This window comes from Cervus elaphus, chromosome 15 (genome assembly GCF_910594005.1).
Source record: "Cervus elaphus chromosome 15, mCerEla1.1, whole genome shotgun sequence".
NCBI classification, from domain to species: Eukaryota; Metazoa; Chordata; class Mammalia; order Artiodactyla; family Cervidae; genus Cervus; species Cervus elaphus.
Window position 1 is genome coordinate 67959836 of NC_057829.1, and position 16678 is coordinate 67976513.

Here is a 16678-nt window from a genome sequence, read left to right on the forward strand (position 1 = left end):
GTGAACAAATCTTTAGGCTAGTGATCAAGTGTTGATGTTAATACTGTTTCAGTTCAGTTCAGTTGCTCAATCGTGTCCAACTCTTTGTGACCCCATGGACTGCAGCATGCCAGGCTTCCCCTATCTGTTACCAACTCCCGGAGCTTGCTCAAACTCATGTCTATCGAGTCGGTGATGCCATCCAACCATCTCATTCTCTGTCATCCCCTTCTCCTCCTACCTTCAATCTTTCCCAGCATTAGGGTCTTTTCAAATGAGTCAGTTCTTCGCATCAGGTGGTCAAAGTATTGGAGTTTCAATATCAATCCTTCCAATGAATATTCACGACTGATTTCCTTTAGGACTGACTGATTTGATCTCCTTGCAGTCCAAGGGACTCTCAAGAGTCTTCTCCAACAACACAGTTCAAAAGCATCAATTCTTTGGTGCTCAACTTTCTTTATAGTCCAACTCTCACATCCATACATGACTACTGGAAAAACCATAGCTTTGACTAGATGGACCTTTGTTGGCAAAGTAATGTCTCTGTTTTTAATATACTGTCTAGGTTGGTCATAGCTTTTCTTCTAAGGAGCAAGCGCCTTTTAATTTCATGGTGGCACTCACCATCTGCAGTGATTTTTGGAGTTCAAAGCAATAAAGTCTGTCATTGTTTCCATTGTTTCTCGATCTATTTGCCATGAAGTGATGGGACCAGATGCCATGATCTTCGTTTTTTGAATGCTGAGTTTTAAGCCAGCTTTTTCACTCTCCTCTGTAACCTTCATCAAGAGGCTCTTTAGTTCTTCACTTTCTGCCATAAGGGTGGTGTGTCATCTGCATATCTGAGGTTATTGATATTTCTCTTGGCAATCTTGATTCCAGCTTGTGCTTCATGCAGTCCAGCATTTCGCATGATGTACTCTGCAGATAAGTTAAATAAGCAGGGTGACAATATACAGCCTTGATGTAGTCCCTTCCCAGTTTGGAACCAGTCTGTTGTTCCATGTCTGGTAAATACCATTTACAGGGAGGAAACGAAGAACATTGATGGGATAAATGTTTGTTGTGTGTTCATGTTTAGCATCAACAAGGGGAAAGCATCGAGCAGCAGCAGCACCATTCCTTGGAGAAGGAAATGACAACCCACTCCAGTATTTTTGCCTAGAGAATCTTGTGGACAGAGGAGCCTGGTGGGCTGCTGTCTATGGGGTCGCACAGAGTTGGACATGACTGAAGCGACTTAGCAGCAGTAGCAGCAGTAACACCATTCCTTAAGACAAGTTTTTCGTCTTTGTGGAACTGCTGTATTGTGATCTTTGCAATAATCTGCTTTTTAAGTCAGGAAGAAAACCTCTGTTGAGTTTAATGTTAGTATTAATACTAATGTTATACAAAATGTTCTATAAATATGCTTGTGACTCCATATCTGGTTTAAGACTCTGTTTTGCTTGCATGTCATATTTAGAAGTGTAGTCAACAGTACAGGTGTTTTTGAAGACTTTTTCTTTGTTGGAAAAGACAGGTTTGTCAGGGCAGAAGGTAAACTAGACAACTTACCCAAAGTCTGCAGGGTGAATTTGAATTTTACTTTATTTTTGGGATTAGAGATTGTGTCAGTTAATTTCTTTGACTGGCAATAGAGGTTTTTGTTAAAAAAAAGTATTGGAATACAGTTGATTTACAATGTTGTGTTATTTTTGGGTGTACAGCAGAGTGAATCAGGTAAACATTTACATATAACCACTATTTTTAAGATTCTTTTCCCATTTAGGTCATTACACTGTGTACTGAACACAGTTCCCTGTGCTGTACAATAGAGGGTTATTAGTTGTCTCTTTTGTATATGGTAGTATGTATATGTCAATCCTAATCTCCCAATTTATCCCTCCCCTGCATCTTTTCCCCCTGATAACCATAAGTTTGTTTTCAAACTTATGTAGTTCTATTTCTGTTTTATAAATAGGTTCATTTGTACCTTTTTTTTAGATTCCACATATAAGAGATAACATATGATATTTGTCTTTCTCTGTCTGACTGACTTCACTCAGTACAGCAGTCTCTAGGTACATCCATGTTGCTGCACATGGCATTATTTCATTCTTTTTATGGCTGAGTAATATTCCATTGTATATATGTACCACATCTTTTTAGAATTTTTATTATTGGAGTTTAATTGCTTTGCAGTGTTAGTTTCTGGTGTACAACAAAGTGAAATAGCGGTATGTATGTATACATATATCCTCTCCCTCTTGAGTCTCCCTTCCCCCCAAGTCTCTCTTCCCCCATCCCACCTTGTACCACATCTTCTTTATCCATTTCTCTGTTGATGGACATTTAGGTTGCTTCCATATCCTAGCTATTGTTAACAGTGCTGCAATGAACTTTGGGATACATGAATCTATTTGAATGAGTTATGGTTTTCTCCAGATATATGCCCAGGAGTAGGATTGCTGGGTCGTATGGTAGCTCTATTTGTAGTTTTTTTAAGAAGCCCCTGTACTGTTCTCCATAGTGACTGTAGCAATTTACATTCCCATCAACAGTGTTAGCAATAGTTTTGATTTTAAAGCCTGTTTTAGTGGAGATATCAAAGCTTAATGTTACAAACATAAATAAGGCCTTTCAAAACTTATCAGCTCTTTGCTCAAAAGGTTAAGTGGTCACCTGTGGCTTCCAGAATAATTTGCTCTATATTCCTTAGAATGCTATTCAAGGTGTCCAGTCTGTCCCTAACTCCCTGTCTAGTCTCCGTCCCTCTCCACATCATACTTCTTTAGCTAACTTGAGCTTCTTAACCAATTTCAAATCACGGATACCTGCTTGGCCCTGAGTCTTTGATCAAGTTTTGCCATGGGCCAGGAATGCCCTTTGTCTTCACCTCTACCTGTGAAAACTCCAATCTCCCTTTTATGCCTGCTCAAATGCCACTTCCTTTATGAAATTGGCTTTAATTCTTGCTGCTGGGAGCAATTCCATCTTCCTATAGGTCCTCATAGAATTTTGAATCCATTTTATGGCAGGTATCAAACTCCATGCTTCTATTTTCTGCATACCGCATACATACTGCATCAGCTCTTAATGTACACATTTTCTACGGGAAGGCTGTTTCTTCCTTACTTTGGTATCTCCTCTAGCCTCTTCATTCCAACTTATATACCGAAGATGTTCAATCAATATTTTCTGAATAAATATGCTAACCATACTCATTCTTTTTTTTTTTATTATTATGCCATTTGTAGTAAGGAATATGTGTATTCGTTGGCTAGGGCATCTGTAACATAGTACCACAAACTGGGTAGTTTACAGCAGAAATTTATTATTTCACAGTTCTGGAGACTAAAAAGTCTGAAATCAAGATGTCTTCAGAGCCATGCTCCCTCTGAGACTATGAATAAAATACTTCCTTGCCTTTTCCTAGCTTTTGGTGGTGGCCAGCCATCCTGAGTTTTCCTTGGCATGCAGCTTTATCAGTCTAATCTCTGCCTCCATCTGTCACATGGGTTCTTGTGTGTATGTGTATATCTGTGTCCAAATCCCCCCCTTACTTTTTTACTGAGATATGATTGACATGTAGCATTGTATTAGTTTTAGGTGTATAACATAATGATTTGATATATGTGTGTGTGTGCTAAGTCGCTTCAGTCGTGTCCGACTCTTTTTGATCCCATGGACTGTGGCCCACCAGGCTCTTCTCTCCATGGGATTCTCCAGGAAACAATACTAGAGTGAGCTGCCATGCCCTCCTCCAAGGGAACTTCCCAATCCAGAGATCGAACCCCTGTCTCCTGCGCTCCTGCGTTACTGGTGATTCTTTACCCCTGAGCTTCCAGGGAAGTCCAAGAATACTGGAATGGGTTGATATTCCCTTCTCCAGGGAATCTTCCTAACCCAGGTGTTGAATCTGGGTCTCCCACATTGTAGACAGATTCTTTACCCTCTGTGCCACCAGAGAAGCCCCCTTGATTTATGTATACAGTTTGAAGTCATTACCACAATAAGTTTAGTTAACATCGATCACCCCACATAATTATAAAAATTCCTCCCTTATTATAAGGACACTGGTCGTATGGTATTAGGACCCACCCTACTCCAGTATGACCTCAACCTAATTGTATATGCAATTTCCAAATAAAGTCACATTCACAGTTACTGGGGGTTAGAACTTCATCATACCTTTCTCTGCTGCTGCTGCTGCTAAGTCGCTTCAGTCGTGTCCTTTCTCTACGGTACACAATTATGCCCATAACACTAGGGAAATATGAATTCTTATATAACTAAATCCTGGTTCTCATCTGAGTCAGACTTGCTTGAGTTACATCTATATGCTTTCATTTTAAATAATTTGCTGCCCAGCTAATCATGGAAAGCAAATGTGGAGAAAGCCCATGACCGTTGCCCAGGGGGCATTTCAAAATTGTTGTGGAGATGAACTAGGCTAATTTTTGAAGGGGTAAAAATGATGGAGTATTTTAAAATAGAATACTCTACATTCTGGACAGGTTTCATTGTAAGTGTGATTTCATGGTATCTATGTTATGTCTGACCTCAGCATGCTGTGGCTTCTCTCTGCAGTCCTGGGGATGGTAAGAAGCAGGCTTGGAATAATCATCAATAGCTCTGGAATTTTTGAGTATCTACCATTTGCCAGGCACTTGGTTAAGTGTTTAACGTGAATTATCCCATCGAATCTAATCCTTAACACTATGTGGGAGGAAATATTAAGAAATATTATTATCCTTATGCTTATGTGTACATATATGCAGAATGCTTATGCTCATTCAGTCGTGTCCGACTCTTTGCAACCCTATGGACTGTAGCCTGCCAGGCTCCTCCATCCATGGGATTCTCCAGGCAAGAATACTGAAGTGGGTTTCCATGTCCTCCGCCAGGTTATCTTCCCGACCCAGGGAACAAACCAGTGTCTCCTGAGTCTCCTGCTTTGGCAGGTGGATTCTTTACCACTGGAGAAGCCCACGTATATGCAGACCTTCATATAAATCACCTGCTTATCAGTACCTTTTATTTTGCTTGTTCGAAGGTCTTATTCATAGGTAATAACAGTCATTCCTGAATAGTGATGAGGTAAATATTGCAATCTTCATTCTCATCTTTGACTTTTTGAACAGGAAAAGGCTGAAAAGCTAGTGCTGGAGGAAACTGCATATGAAGAAATCGAAAGGGATTTTCAGGAGGTTCTCAATGAACTCTCAGGGGACAAAAGTTTGGAGAAATTTAAGGTTGAATATGAGAAGCTTCATGCTGTCATGAAAAAGTCTTATGACAATGAAAAGCGTCTGATGGCCAAGTGCAGAGAGCTGAACGCGGAGATCGTGGTTAATTCCGCTAAGGTCGCCACTGCCCTGAAGCTCTCTCAGGATGATCAGACCACCATCGCATCCCTGAAGAAGGTCAGTCATCTTCTAGAAAAGGAACCATGGCGAGCTGCCATAAATGCATCTTTAAATCCCATCTTTAAAACATCATCCTTTCATTATATTGGCAGCTCTGGGCTGTAGTAAAAGAGTTATTAAGTAAAAATTTACATGATTTATGTATTCATTAAACCTAGGGAATAATGAAAAATTTGAAAATTTTATGAAATATTATGAAAAAAAATGCAAATTTTCATTTTCGAAGGAAATAGCTTGCTTGAGTGAATTTCACTCTGTAGAAAATAATGTAGAGCCTTACTGACTTGGTTCTAGAAAATACTGGGTTAGCAGAAGCATTTGGCCGTAAGTAAGTGCAATATTAGGAATGTCAGTATCTCTTGTTTGAAGAAAGATAAGTATTTAAATACCTTATGATGATAGCTTGTTAAAGATATTTTCATATTCTTATTTTTTCCAATATTTTGGAAGAGATTACCTTGAGAATTTCCATATGGTAGTTTTTATGATCTTTTCTCTTATTACCCTTTTGCTTATGCGATGATTGTCCCAGTTTCTCATAATGGGAGAATAGGGACTCAGTCTGGAGGAGTGGTTATTGAGGAAGTGTGGCTTTATTTTACACTTTATTTTTTCATCCTTAAGTATGTTACATTGTTTTGAAGGTGAAACGCAAACGTTCCTTGTAGATTGTAGGGTGATAAGAAGTTAAGATATTTTATTTTATAATTGAAACCCTAGTGCTGAAAAATAATCACAAAATGTTTAGATAATTCCCTTGATATCATACAGTTAAACGTACCCCAATTTTTTCAGTGTCTTTCTCTCTCTATTGTTATTTTCTTCTAATCTTTGCAGGAATACCAATATAAGAAGGCTTTAAATCATTTTATGATGAGAATTCCCTTCCACTCTTTAGTGTAAATTAAAAAACTGGAAATTAAAGTCATGAATTGACTAAAATATAATTGGTGAAATTGCTTCAGACAGAACTTCATAAATCATATTTTCATTTAAATATCTTTCTTTTGTTTTGCTGAAAATAGTACATATGGTTGCTATAGAAAAAAATATCCCATGAACTGACATTTTGTTTTGAATCACTTAAATTATGTGCTGCAGTTACCCAAGAATCATCTCTTTTCAATGTAATGGGATGAATTTATTTAATTAAATACTTTCTTCCACTCATTTTATTCCTTGTCACATAAAAGTAAAATATCTTCGCCTTAAACAGATAGATTCTTATTTGTGTGAAAGGGCTCATATTCCACTTGATGAAATTTGCAAGAAAATTAAGTGGCAGGGCAAAACTCAAGTCTGTTGCAACATTTAATGTCCTTCATCCATGTACTCTAAAGCCTGTGATTCTCTTTTAAGTATTTCTGTTAGTATTCCACAATGCATTCAGAATAGTATTGCTTTTCCCCTATAAGCATTTGACGAGAAGGCCTAGGCTTGGGTTTCTGGAAATGGGAATTATCAAGGCTGTTGTGTACAATTAGGTGACAGTCAGGGCCTCATTTCTACAGATGGCTCTAAAGTTCACTTTGCCATCACTTAGGGCCTGAGGGCAAAACATATTCTTAATATGGAATCTATGAAGAGCTTCACATTTAGGAGTTGGATCCAAGACCGTTCCTTTTTTTCTATAAAATATCTGGACTTGGAAAGCACATAAACTTTCATTTTAGATTTTGTAAACATCTCTTAACATCTTTATTAGAAATAATCCCACTAATTCTAGCAACTCTTGCAGTATGTGAACCCTGTAACCACATTCACCTACACAAGAGAAAATATCCTTTGCCAGTTTCCATCTTTAAAACAGCTTCTCAGTATTGACTAACTCATGCCAAACAATGCAGTAAGTCAATATACATTTAATACATAGTGTATAAGGTATAATCTTCTGTTCTTATAAATAACTTATATATTGTACTTATTATTCTAAATACTCAATTTATGTTGCATCTGGAACCTAGTTTGTTTTTTCTCACTGATATCCCGTGGCTCATCTAGGAAATTGAAAAGGCCTGGAAGATGGTGGATTCAGCCTATGATAAAGAGCAGAAGGCAAAGGAGACGATTCTTGCCCTGAAAGAGGAAATAGTGAACCTAACCAAACTAGTCGAGCAAGGGTCTGGACTGTCCATGGACCAAGATAGCAAGTAGGTCATTTTACTTTTGCAGAGGCCCCCTTCTTCAACAGGCAGCCTGGGGTTTGCTGGTTCTTTGTGAACATAAGACACTTGCTTGTTGGGTTCCCAGAGATAGTTTCTTGTTTATTACTGCATTTTTTTTTCTTTTTAATACTCCCTTCTTCCACACCTAAGAACTTCATTTTTTTCTTTTTTAAATAAAAATATTCTTTTTTAAAAACATTTATTTATTTATTTGGCTGCTCTGGGTCTTAGTTGCAACATGTGAACTCTTTAGCTGTGGCATGTGGGAATTAGTTCACTGACCAGGGATCAAACCTGGACTCCCTGCATTGGGAGTGCAGAGTCTTAGCTATTGGACCACCAGGGAAGTCCCCTCAGGACTAATTTGTGGTTATATCAAACTTCTGGCTCTATCAAATCAGCGATACAGTTTGAAAATGAGTAAAGATTTTAAGTTTATTTCCATGAAACTTGTATGGAATGGAAATGGCTGACTTTCTACTCAGATTCCCAGCCCCTCCAAAACATCCTTTGACCCATGACTAGCCGTATCACCATCCTTCCTACTTCCTCAGGGTCTAGGCCAGAAAACAGTTTGCTCTTCACACCTGTTACCCCTCCATCCCTTAAAGTTTTGTCTTTTTGACTCAGTCTTCTAAGCATCACTTCATTCTTCCCCTCCTCACCATCACCACTGGGTCCCCCATTCTCTGCAGGATTTGGCAGCAGACTCCTAACTGTTCTCTCTGCCTTCAAGGAGACATCTCCCCTCTTTACCATCTTTCATACTAGACTTATGCTTCTCAAACATGTACTACTACATGCTTCTATTGCCAACACGTTGCACCCTCGACAACCACCCATTTCCAAAGGATAAAGACCAAAGTCTTGAATATACAAAGCCCTTCGTAGATCTGCCCCAGTCAGCCTTGTAGACTTGCATCCAGCAGCACCATGCTTGCCCACATCTCTGTGCATTTGGCCATAGTGTTTTCCATGCCACGGATCTCTTTTCTTCGCTTCTCCACACAGTAAACAACTATTCATCCTTCAAGACCCATCTTAAACAGCATCTTAACTTTATCACCATCAGCTTCTCTATTCCAGCCTCGTCCCTAGCCCCAGACCTAATGACCAGGCAGAGGAATCATTGTGTTCCCTGTTTTCCATCGGACCCAATAGTTCATGTTTTGTGCTCAGTCATGCCTGACTCTTTGTGACCCCATGGACTGTAGCCTGTCAGGCTCCTCTGTCCATGGGTTTATCCTGGCAAGAATACTAGAGTGGGCTGCCATTTCCTCCTCCAGGGGATCTTCCCGATCCAGGAATTGAATCCATGTCTCCTGTGGCTCCTGCATGGGCAGGCAGATTCTTTACCACCTGAGCCAGGTGGGAACCCTGTCGTAGGACCCAGTGTTTCCCTCAAAGATGGCACTTATCATGTTGTACTTAAATGATTTGCACTTCTCTTTCCATTAAGCTGTAAACTCCTTGAAGGAAAAAAGCTATCTTGACCTTCCCTCTATGAACCTAACACTCTGCAGGGCATGCAAAACCTTGCATTAATTAATGAACGAGGAGTGAGCATGCACTTCCTTAGGCATCCTTGACAATGTTTACCTGCTGCCGAGGTTTCCTATGCTTTCTAGATACATTTATCCTATGTTGATAGATCTAAATGCAGGAGGGACTAGGAAAAATAAACAGAAGATGTGGTGTTCATAATGACTCCGTTTTCTTGGTAAAGAAGTCACATACAATCAGAGTAGCTATTGAAGAGCAACATGAAGGAGCTGATTTCGTTAGGAGGATTTTTAATGAAAATTAGAACATGATGAGTAGGAGGGCTGATGAAAGAATTCAGCTTGCATTTTATCTTCCACAGTGTACTTAGATGTAGCGGTCTATCTTTGCAGTAACCTTAGAATTCCAGATCGTCTTTTTGGAGAAGAGTTTGTGATTTTGAGGGTTCCTTATTAAACAATCATATCAAAGGATGGTCAATACATATTATCCAGTCACTGTGCTTCCAATAGTCATTTGATGACTGTCAGCTACAAGCATCTTAAATGCAAGTTCTCTGGTTCCTTAGCTCTAAAGTAGCTGCCTTGTTCTAGATGAATTCTGCTGTAGAGGTCTTATCAGACACAGTTTTTCTACTTTCAAAATGCTAATTCTGAAGAAAGTCATGCCAAATCATATGTAATTGTTTTTGAAATGCTGAGGTAACTGGTTTACAATTTATATCAACGAATGTTACCGCGTACCCTCCCAAAGGGTTTCCCAGGTGGTAAAGAACCTGCCTGCCAGTGCAGGAGACATAAGAGACGCTGGTTCAATCTCTGGGTCGGGAAGATCCCCTGGAGGAGGGCATGGCAGTCCACTCCAGTATTCTTGCCTGGAGAATCCCATGAACAGAGGAACCTGGCAGGCTGCAGTCCATGGCGTTGCACAGAGTCGGACACAACTCTAGTGACCTAGCAGGCATGCACGCACCCTCCCAAAGCTGGCATCACTAGTCATTTCCCAAATTTTGTTCTTGGGAATGTTTTATTTGGTGTGTCCCTTCGGGAGAAATGAATCTCATGAGTGAATGAATAAAAAACTGACAATGTGTATTGTTTGCTTAAGTTTTTGCTTCATTTTAGACTTTATAGCTGTGGTTATAGCTTTCCAGTGAATATATTAAGCAAATAATTTCCTAAATTGACATCTCCTTAGGGTTAATTACAAGAGCTAACAATAGCTCTTGTTAACTATAGTTTTATTGTAACAAATTCAAATACAACAGGAATATGGGAAGTCAGAAGTAAAAATCAGCCTGTCAACTCTTCCACTTTAAACTTCATCCCTCAGAGATAACTGGTTATCAGTTTGGTGCCTAATCTTGATTTCTATAAAAATGCCTATAGCACACACACATGGACTGAAATTGCTTAAAAAACAAGAAAAGGAATCATATTATGCATATTATTACTGGAACGTCTTCTTTTTCCAGTTAACAACTGACAAATAGCTCCCATGTCAGAGATAAAGATCTCTCTTTCACACTTGAATAGTGTTGATCCTTGACCGGAAGTCTTTCCCGTGAAAAGGAGTTCAGAGGATGATAAACAGGAGCTCTGAGCAGATGGCTGTGGCTGGTAAGTCTGACTCCCATGTTCTTCTCTCGTAGTATCCGGGACTTGCTGAAGTTCAAAGAAGAGGTGACAAAGGAGCGAGACCAGCTGTTGTCAGAAGTGGTGAAGTTACGAGAGTGCTTAGCTCAGACCATTGAGCAGCAGCAGGAAACGGAGCGGTCCAGGGAAGAGGCGGAGCAGACCCTCAGTCAGGTCTGCTCTGAACACAGGGAGAAAGATGAAGAAACATCACCTTCCAGAAGGAGCTTTTGTCCTTCCCCAGTCTCCCTTCCCGTCTTGTTCCTCTCTCTGACTTACCCCGCTGTGCCCCAGATGAAGCATCCATGGTTCTGCTTGTTTCTCTGGTTTGTTTTTGCAAGAGCAGTTTTAATTTGAGTCATTCTCCTCAATAGTCTTTGCCTGAGAAGTCACCAAGACAGGGCACTGCTTACATTTCTGGCCCAAGAAGGTGTCCCCTGTGACAGCCAGGATGCCCTGCCTCTGGGGATGGTGGAAGCAGTTCCCCTGGCCTTTCTCCTTTGTGAGGAAGCCATCTAGCTGAATCCTTCTGTACACTTTGCTATAAAGCCAGGGGTCAAATAGATAGTACACAAATGCAAGCTTCAGGAGAATAACAGGAGACTCCTCCTGTTATAATCCTCCTGAGATAAGATCATGACTTTTCATAGAACGTGGCCATCATGATAAAACTATACAGTACTGTGTTTAGCAATATTCAGGACTCATGGAAAACACATTTTCATATTTAGGGTAGCTGGCTACATTTTATTTTGTTTTGATGGAGAGTTGGATGAATTCTTTCCATGTTTGACCTCCCTAGAACTCTGGGCTTCCATGTTTAACTGGACTTTATACCTTTCTTTGTGGATTTATTCCCACCATCAGGGTATACATTTGGTCCCGAGGCTCTGAAAAACAATACAGAATATTCTTGAAAACTTTGACCATTGGGGTTCAAAGATGACTCTCCTCCAGGAGAAATACTACTAAAAAATCACTGCCCTGAAAATATCCGAGAGAGGGAGAAGCTCAGCTTGTTGACACTCATCCTGGAGAGGGGCTCATCTCTTCCCCGCCTGTCCTTTCTGTGCCCATAGTTCCAACAAGAAATCCAGCAACGTCAGAATGAAGCTTCACGGGAGACCCGGAAGAAAGAAAAACTAGAGAAGGAGCTCAGGCAGATTCAGACGGACATGGACAGCAGGCAGACTGAAATCAAGGCGCTGCAGCAGTACGTGCAGAAGAGCAAGGAGGAGCTTCAGAGGCTGGAGCAGCAGCTGAAAGAGCAGAAGGTGGGCTGGGCAGGGCTGCCCCGTGGGGCCTGGCCAAAGGTGATGCTTGAATTTCCTCTGGAAAGCAGCAAGTCCCTTCTCTATGGATGTTGATGGATGTTGGTAACACAACACGCAGCACTGTGTTTGGTCTTTGAATGAGTCTGATGGTAGATATGTCCTCCCCTGTCCTCTGCCTTCTCCCCGCCCGCCCCCCACCCCCACCCCCGTACTCCAACAGGTTAATCTCTGTTTACCATTTTATTGATGTATAACATAACACATAGAAAAGTGTATAAGTCACAGGTGTACAGCTTGATGAATTTTCTGCCCTTGAACACATCTTGGACACCGGTATCCAGCCTGGGAGAAACAGCATTGCAGGAGCCTCCTCGTTTTGTGCCCCCTCCCAGTACAAAGGTCAGCTCTCTTCCGAGTTCTGAGCAGGCGTTAGTTTTGCCTGCTTCTGTACTTTACAGAAAGGAGATCATACAGGACGTACCCTTTGGTGTCTGATGTCTTTCTCCTCATATCGTGTTTGTGAGATTCATTTATGTTATTGCCACAGTTTTAGAACCACACTGTCTAATGTGGTAGCTAACCTCATACGGCTATTTACATGTCAATTATTTAAAATCAAGTAAAATAAAAAATTCGGTTCCTCAGTCGCACCATTTCAAGTGCTCATAGCCACATGGGACTAGTAGATATGCAGAATAGAGAACATTTAGTTCATTGCAGAAAGTTCTATTGGACAGAGCATTCCAGCTTGTAAATATAACATGATTTATTTTTAACATGCTTATTTTTAAGTTTCAAGTTTGGAAAACCACACACAGTCTTTATGCTAAATATGATACACTCTAACATTTCCTCTCTAATAATAGTTTAAGGTAACACAAATACTAATCTGGCTTTTCTAATTTCTTAAAGAACCAATTCATGTAATTGAAAAAAATCATTTCTTGAAAGTATGTTCTTTTCAGAAGTTTCCAAACTATTTTTCAAGCCATCCAGCATTTTTCTACTTAAAAAATTAGATATTAGAGCACATTCATTTGTCAGTTGCTTTATTAATTTTACATAAAGCCAGATATCAAGTAGATAATATGTGATGTGCAATATCCATGAGAACAACATGAGGCTTTCTTTGATTATGAAAACCTTTCTTTGAGAGGTTTTCGGTCACCATAAAACAATAGTCAGGACCCACAGAAAAGCTTATTTAGTCCTTATTGATGGGAAATTGGATGGATTCTTTCTGTGTTTTAACTTTTGCTTGAATGGAAGTTATTGGAATAAGTGTTTTCTAAACTATCTCCTCCCCCCTTCCCCCCCTTTAACCTTTTTGATATCCCTTCATCTCCCCAGTATTTTCCCAATAGAAATGACCTCCCAAAATATGTGTGTTTATAAATATGTATTTATGAAACCATATCTTCTCAGGATAGTCAAGGTAAGGAAGAGGAAAATCAAACTGACTCTGAAGTCAGGCAGTTATAAATCATTCCACTACTGTTCCACAGTTTTGACTTAAGTTGGATTAAGGAGAATCGTCTCTTGTGTTGGTGTTTAGTGAAAGGTTCTGTTCACGAAAATATCATAGGCATGTTAATGCAGGATTTGCTTCTGAAGATGTAGCTTCTGAGCCCCATAGCCGATAAAGCCTGCTTGAATCTCTAGCTCATTTGCAATGATTATAGCAATTGTTGCGTATGCGAAGCCTGCCAAATGGCAAACAGGCATTAAAATATTTATCCACCACCTGTGAACAAGACTTCCCAAGGCTCCCAGGAAAAAAAAAAAATTATGCTCTCTGTGTTATTCATTAGAAGGCATCATTTCCCTCAGCCGTTCAGCAGTCATCATATTTGAGTGCATTTGTGCTTTCACTGGGGAGCGAGAACCATTTCTGCAAAGATGAAAAAATGGGTGGTTACCTTGCCTGTCCCAGGAGGTCTGCATGGCCTCCTGTGTGGGTATGCAGCCCCTGTAAAAGCATTAACCAGCTTGTTCTGCATCTTTCAGATACTTAATGAGAGAGCCGCAAAGGAGCTGGAGCAGTTTCAGATGAGAAATGCTAAACTTCAGCAAGAGAACGAACAGCACAGTTTGGTTTGTGAGCAGCTATCCCAAGAAAACCAGCAGAAGGCGTTGGAGCTCAAAGTAAACTCTCAGTGACATATCTATTCCTTGGCGTGCCCTTTTTCATTCCCTATTAGTGTAAATACAGGTTGATCGCTGCTGTTGGGAGCCCTTGGTTGCATAACCTGCATTAGCCTTGGTCCATCAGAGGCAGGTGTAAACCTACAGTGATTACTTTATGCCCAGAAGCAGTTTAATATAATAGTGTCCATTCTTAAGACATTGCAAAGCTGATTCTTGGTCATATGATTATGCAGATATTTTCCAAAGCGAGCTCAGATGTTCATCTCTCTAGTTCAGCCTTGCAAGTAACCAGTTGCCCAGAGCAAGAAACCATTTACACATGTGAGTGACAAAGAAGTCAGATTATATTTCACTGCTTGTATGGAATGGGAGGGGTGGGGGATGGACTGCTACTGTTTGGTGTCTACTCTTAGGACTGCAGAATCATGATTTTCACTTCTGTCCAGAGTAAATTTCAAGAATGGTCTCTCTTCACTGAACAGTGCTTGCAAATTAAGTTTGGATAACCATTTTATACTTGGATACATATTGTCTGCCTACATGCTTAGCAAAGTGGCTTTATGTTTATCAGCAGTTCTGAAAAATCCATAAACCTTATTCTAGTATTGTTAGAATACTCGGCAATGACTAATCACAAAAAAACATTGATTCAAGTAGTAAATCTTAACAGTTTTTGTGTCACAGCCCCTTTTGGGAATCTGATAAAAGCATGTGTGTGCGTGCACACACACATACATACATACACACCCTTACTAATATTTGTACATCTTATACATTATTTTGCATGCTGTCTTAGAAATTTACAGAATTTTTCTGAAGTATCATTATCAGGTCTAGATTAATAACTACTGAATTAGAACATTTTATTTTTTAATTGAAAGAGATCTTAGATTAACTAATTTGGACCCCGCAGGATCTGAGGCTGAGGAACATTTAAGCAGTCCAGAAAGGCTTGACTCACTGTTCTTTATGAGAATGCTCCAAGTTAAAGCAGAAATGAAATGACTGCTGAAGGCAAAATAATGTATTAGCCCCTAAGGTGAAATCAAAGTAAAAATACTTAAGTCAATAATTCTCTCCTTTGGTAACATGCATGGGGCACCTTGAAAGATGGTATATTTTGTTATCAGATTCCAAACCTCTGGGATTCTGTTTCTAGCAGTGATCTGAGCATAATATGACCAGCTAAGTGCTGTCTCTTCATTGTCACAACTGGGGATAATTGCTACTCTTTATTTGCAGAAAATCAACTAGTTTCTAAGAATGACAAATTAAAAAAAATTCATAAAACTTGAAGTCCAGAGACAAAAATCTGGTGCTTTACTTTGCTAGAATTGTCGTTCTGATACCTTTTGATATCGTGTAGACTTGCTCATTAATGCCACCCTGTCCTCCTGTCCATATGGACAGTCATAGACTAACGTTCTCTGCAGAAGTAGATGTTTTTCTGGAATTCTCTTGATTTTTTTATGATCCAACAGATGTTGACAATTTGATTTCTGGTTCCTCTGCCTTTTCTGAATCCAGCTTGTACATTTGGAAGTTCTCAATTCACATACTGTTGAAGCCTAACTTGAAGGATTTTGAGCATTACTTTGCTAGCATGTGAAATGAGTGCAATTGTGTAGTAGTTTGAGCATTCTTTGGCATTGCCCCTCTTTGGGATTGGAATGAAAACTGACCTTTTCCAGTCCTGTGGCCACTGCTGAGTTTTCCAAATTTGCTGGCATATTGAGTGCAGCACTTTCACAGCATCATCTTCTAGGATTTGAAATAGCTCAACTGGAATTCCATTGCCTCCACTAGCTTTGTTTGTAGTGATGCTTCCTAATGCCCACTTGACTTCACACTCTAGGCTGTCTGGTTCTAGGTGAGTATCATACTATCGTGATTATCTGGGTCATGAAGACTTTTTTGCATAGTTCTTCTGTGTATTCTTGCCACCTCTTCTTAATATCTTCTGCTTCTGTTAGGCCCATACCATTTGTCATTTATTGTGTCCATCTTTGCATGAAATATTCCCTTGGTATCTCTAATTTTCTTGAGGAGATCTCTAGTCTTTCCCATTCTATTGTTTTCCTCTATTCCTTTGAAATTTTTCACTTAAAAAGACCTTTTTAATCCTCCTTGCTGTTCTTTGGAATTCTATATTCAGGGTGTATCTTTCCTTTTCTCCTTTGCCTTTCATTTCTCTTCTTTTCACAGCTATTTGTAAGGCCTCCTCAGACAGCCATTTTGCCTTTCTGCATTTCTTTTTCTTGGGGATGGTTTTGATCTCTGCCTCCTGTACTGTGTTACAAACCTCTGTCCATAGTTCTACAGGCACTCTGTCTATCAGTTCTAATTCCTTGAATCTATTTGTCACTTCCACTGTACAATCATAAGGGATTTGATTTAGATCATATCTGAATGGCCTAATGGTTTTCCCTACTTTCTTCAGTAAGTCTGAATTTTGCTCTATGAAATGAATGAGCTGAGCCACAGTCAGCTCCTGGTCTTGTTTTTGCTGACTGTATAGAGCTTCTCCATCTTTGGCTACAAAGAATAAAATCAGTCTGATT

The 16678-nt window shown here is 39.8% G+C and overlaps 1 protein-coding gene across 1 annotated transcript in view; it reads left to right on the top strand.

Annotated features, from left to right (window-relative positions):
* Nucleotides 1-16678, top strand: part of CFAP58 (cilia and flagella associated protein 58) — a 104179-nt gene that overhangs the window by 3131 nt on the left and 84370 nt on the right. The window contains exons 2-6 of the mRNA XM_043925870.1: nt 5109-5390; nt 7395-7543; nt 10713-10869; nt 11775-11969; nt 13977-14114. Coding sequence (XP_043781805.1) covers nt 5109-5390; nt 7395-7543; nt 10713-10869; nt 11775-11969; nt 13977-14114 — 921 coding nt within the window. The remainder of the gene's footprint in view (nt 1-5108; nt 5391-7394; nt 7544-10712; nt 10870-11774; nt 11970-13976; nt 14115-16678) is intronic.